Source organism: Artemia sp. Qi Xiang Cuo, unplaced genomic scaffold, assembly GCF_049724085.1.
Source record: "Artemia sp. Qi Xiang Cuo unplaced genomic scaffold, ASM4972408v1 HiC_scaffold_3225, whole genome shotgun sequence".
Lineage (NCBI taxonomy): Eukaryota > Metazoa > Arthropoda > Branchiopoda > Anostraca > Artemiidae > Artemia > Artemia sp. Qi Xiang Cuo.
Window position 1 is genome coordinate 1,235 of NW_028300618.1, and position 3,766 is coordinate 5,000.

The window sequence follows — 3,766 nt, forward strand, 5'->3', positions numbered from 1 at the left end:
TAGTAAGAAGAATTTTAAAAAGTTAGATGTAGCTTATCATAGTGCTCTTAGGCGATCCTTAGGCTGCCTTAATAGTACCCCTGTTCCTGCAATGATGATTGAATTGGGGGTGAATACCCTTACATTACGACGTGATAAGTTACTTGTGAAGTATTTTGCTAAGAAGGCTAGTCTAGATGATGATCTTATTAACATAGAACTATTAAGAAATTACAATAGAGATATTAGATTGAAGACCAGGAATATTCCTGCTTTCTTTTGATGTATTAATTTACTTTCTAGTGAGTGCCCAAATATAACACCAATAAATGAGATTGCCTTTGAGGATAGTGTATTATATTAACCATGTGAAATAAAGGATAATGTGTATTTCCCTATGTCTGACCGTGGTAATGAGGATAATGTGACTTTAAAACAGGACTGGTTTAGACAGACTGACCATTTAAGAGACCATATACAAATTTTTACTGATGGATCTAAGTCTGAAGAGGGTGCTGGTTGCGCAGTAGTGATTCCAAGTATGTCAATTTCATGTAGATTCAAGTTACCAAGTAGCCTATCTATTTTTCCAATTCAGATGATTGCATTGTATAAGGCTTTAGATTTTATAAAGTCATATGGACATGCACAGAGATGGATGATTTGTTCTGACTCTGCATCAGCCCTTAAGTGCCTGATGAATGAACATGACCCTAGTCGTGAGATGGTTTATAGTATTCATCAAATTGTTAGGTCATTAGAATGTATGGGGAATAACATACTTTTGGTATGGGTCCCGGCACATGTTGGAATTGCTGGAAATGAATCTGCTGATAATATGGCTAAGTGGGGTATTTTAAATTGCCAGAGTGTAATTATAAAACCTATACAAACTTAATATATAACATGTATTTATAATGTATTATGTGATAGGGAGAGAAATGAGTACATTAGAAATTGTGTAAACCCAATTTTAAAGCTTTATGATTATAGGCCACCGCCTGATGGACTAGTACATGATGTTAGATTTGTTGCTGCTACTATTTTCAGATTGAGGACAGGTCATGCCAAAACCCGTTCAGTTTTGCATAAGTGGGGCAGAGCTGACTCCGTATTGTGATATCTGTAATGAGAATGATGATGTTAGACATATCCTAATGAAATGTAGGAAATATGATGTACAAAGAAATGTATTTAGAAGTTTAATTTTAAAGTATTTCAGTGCATTTACAATGAGAGCAATCCCTGATCATGCTATATCCCCTAAGTGGGCCCATAGAAAGGCTATATCCTTATTGCCTAAGTATATAAAAAATTGTAATTTGCAAAACGTTCTATAATATTTGTGTTTAAAATTTTTTTTTTTTTTATTAGATATGTTATTTGACCATAGCAGAATGTGATGTGAAAAAAGATGTCAGTGTTTTAAATAAGAACACTCTGTAAAACGTACTAGTACAGTCCCATGATAGTTAAGTGTTGACGTGGCCTGTGCCAAACATATATTTGTGTGATTCAATGTGACGTGGCTCCATTTAGGACCCAAGATTTAATAGAGGATCGCACGTATACGAGCGGTTGATTCGCTCAAACGTCAACTAAACAACAACAACAACAAAAAAGTGATTATTGATGCGTCTACCCGCAACCGTCTAGTTTCCCAAGGGCAGGTAACAAAACCAGAAACATATCTTCACAAAAGCATTAATCAAGACAGGCTATCTGCAAATAAATTCTTTTTTAACCAAAAATTTCAACTAATTAAGAGCTCACTTGTTGCATTATGAGGAACGCGTTGTTCCTGCTAGGGGTAACAAATTTGTTTGAAGGTAAAGGATGCAAAAACTGATAAAATACCGAAAACACTTAAGGTACTTGTTAAATATCCCAAAAACACCCAAGAAGGGAAGTTAGGTTAATTCCAATGAAATACACCAAAATATGATACTTTAGTTACAAAATTACGGAAACGACAAAAAAAAAATTACGGAAATCAGGCCGCCTAGAACACATAATTTTGAATTGAAGTTGATCAAGTATTTTGCAGTAGGTTGCATCAAGACATGGCTAATTGTGAACAGAGAAAAGCCCAGACAGATAGTCCAAGTAATTGAGAGGCAAATGTTTAAATGACTGGGGCACGGGTACCGTACGGCAAAATACGGCTTACCGTATTTTGGTATCAATGAATAATATAAAATACCAAAATACCTCATTATAATCAATATTTTAATTAAGATATACCTGCATCGTAGTTTTTCTCACTGAGACTAAGCGAATTATAACCGAATGCAGACAAACAAACCGGTTTTACTAAATTCAAACAGATCAAGAGCTTGAGTGTTGTCGGGATATTTGACAAGTATTACATTTAGTTACAACGCTACAGTGACAATCCTCTCTTCTGGAAAAGGGAAGATCGAAGTTCGTGTCGATTTATAGAAAAATTAAATAAAAAAAAACAAGTTTTTTAAACTGAAAGTAAGGAGCGACATTAAAACTTAAAACGAACAGAAATTATTCCGTATATGAAAGGAGCTGTCCCCTCCTCAACGCCTCGCTCTTTACGCTAAAGTTTTTTATTGTTTTAAAAAATAAAGTTTTGAGACAGAGTAAAACTTTAGAGTAAAGAGCGAGGCGTTGAGGAGGGGACAGCCCCTTTCATATACAGAATAATTTCTGTTCGTTTTAAGTTTTAATGTCGCTCCTTACTTTCAGTTTAAAAAACTTGTTTTTTTTATTTGATTTCTGATCGTTTTTTAGTTAATGCAGCTTTTATTTGCATAAAAATTTTAATTTGCTTTTGCTAAATGGATGTCTTTACAAATTAACTTACGTCACTAACTTCTATATTCGTATATTTTTCTTCTGGCAAAAAATACAAAGTTGCAGATTTTTGCAGATATGAGCTTGAAACCTATGTAATAGGGTTTTCTGATACGCTGAATATGAGGGTGTGATTTTCATTAAAATTCTTTCACTTGTAGGTTATGTTTCCCCACTCTTTAAAAAATCGAGTAAATTTTCTCAGGCTCGTAGCCTTTGATGAGTAATACTAAACTTAATAGAATTTATATATTTAGGATCAGCATTATAAACACATTCTTTTGATACATTTATTGACATCAAAATTTCGTTTTTAAAAGTTTCGATTACTATTGAGCCGTATCGCTTGTTTTTTTATTGTTTTTTTTTATTACGTATATGTTATTACGTATATGAAGGGGTTCTTCCCTTATTCAATACCACGCTCTTTACGTTCAAATTAGAAAATATTGATTAACAGAACCAAGAATAAAAAAGGCCGTTTATTTGGAATAGATAGCTTTTTTGAAAGAACTAAAAAATACTGTAGTGTAAACAGCGCGGTATTGACTTGGGGGAGAACCCCCTCACATACGTTATAATTTCTGTTCGTTTTAAATTCTAATATTCCTTCTTACATTTCAGTTGAAAAAACTTGTTTTTTTTTATTTAATTTCTGATCGTTTCTAAAATAATTCTTGTAATTGCGCCGCCCCCTAAATATAACTTTCACTTACCCCCAATAAACATCATCCCCTTTAATTTTATCCAGATTAATCCCCGCCGATAGCCCCCCCCCCCTCCAGAACAAATCCTTCCTGAAAATGGTTGTATACTTCCCAATAACCAATAAATAATGCTGGCAAATCCGGCGCCCCCTTCATGGCAATTTCCCTTCCCTCATGAAAACTTCCTTCATCGAAAGATCCTTCCATATAGCCCCCGACCCTCTCCTTCCCCCACCTACCAGAAAAAATCTCCT

General features: G+C 34.3%; 1 protein-coding gene across 1 annotated transcript; it reads left to right on the top strand.

The window, feature by feature from the left end:
• The first annotated feature begins 376 nt into the window (after positions 1–376).
• On the top strand, positions 377–877 carry LOC148938475 (uncharacterized). The gene has a single exon (XM_089107765.1). It carries the CDS (start codon positions 377–379, stop codon positions 875–877), a length of 501 nt encoding a protein of 166 aa, XP_088963891.1.
• Positions 878–3,766: the final 2,889 nt, after the last annotated feature.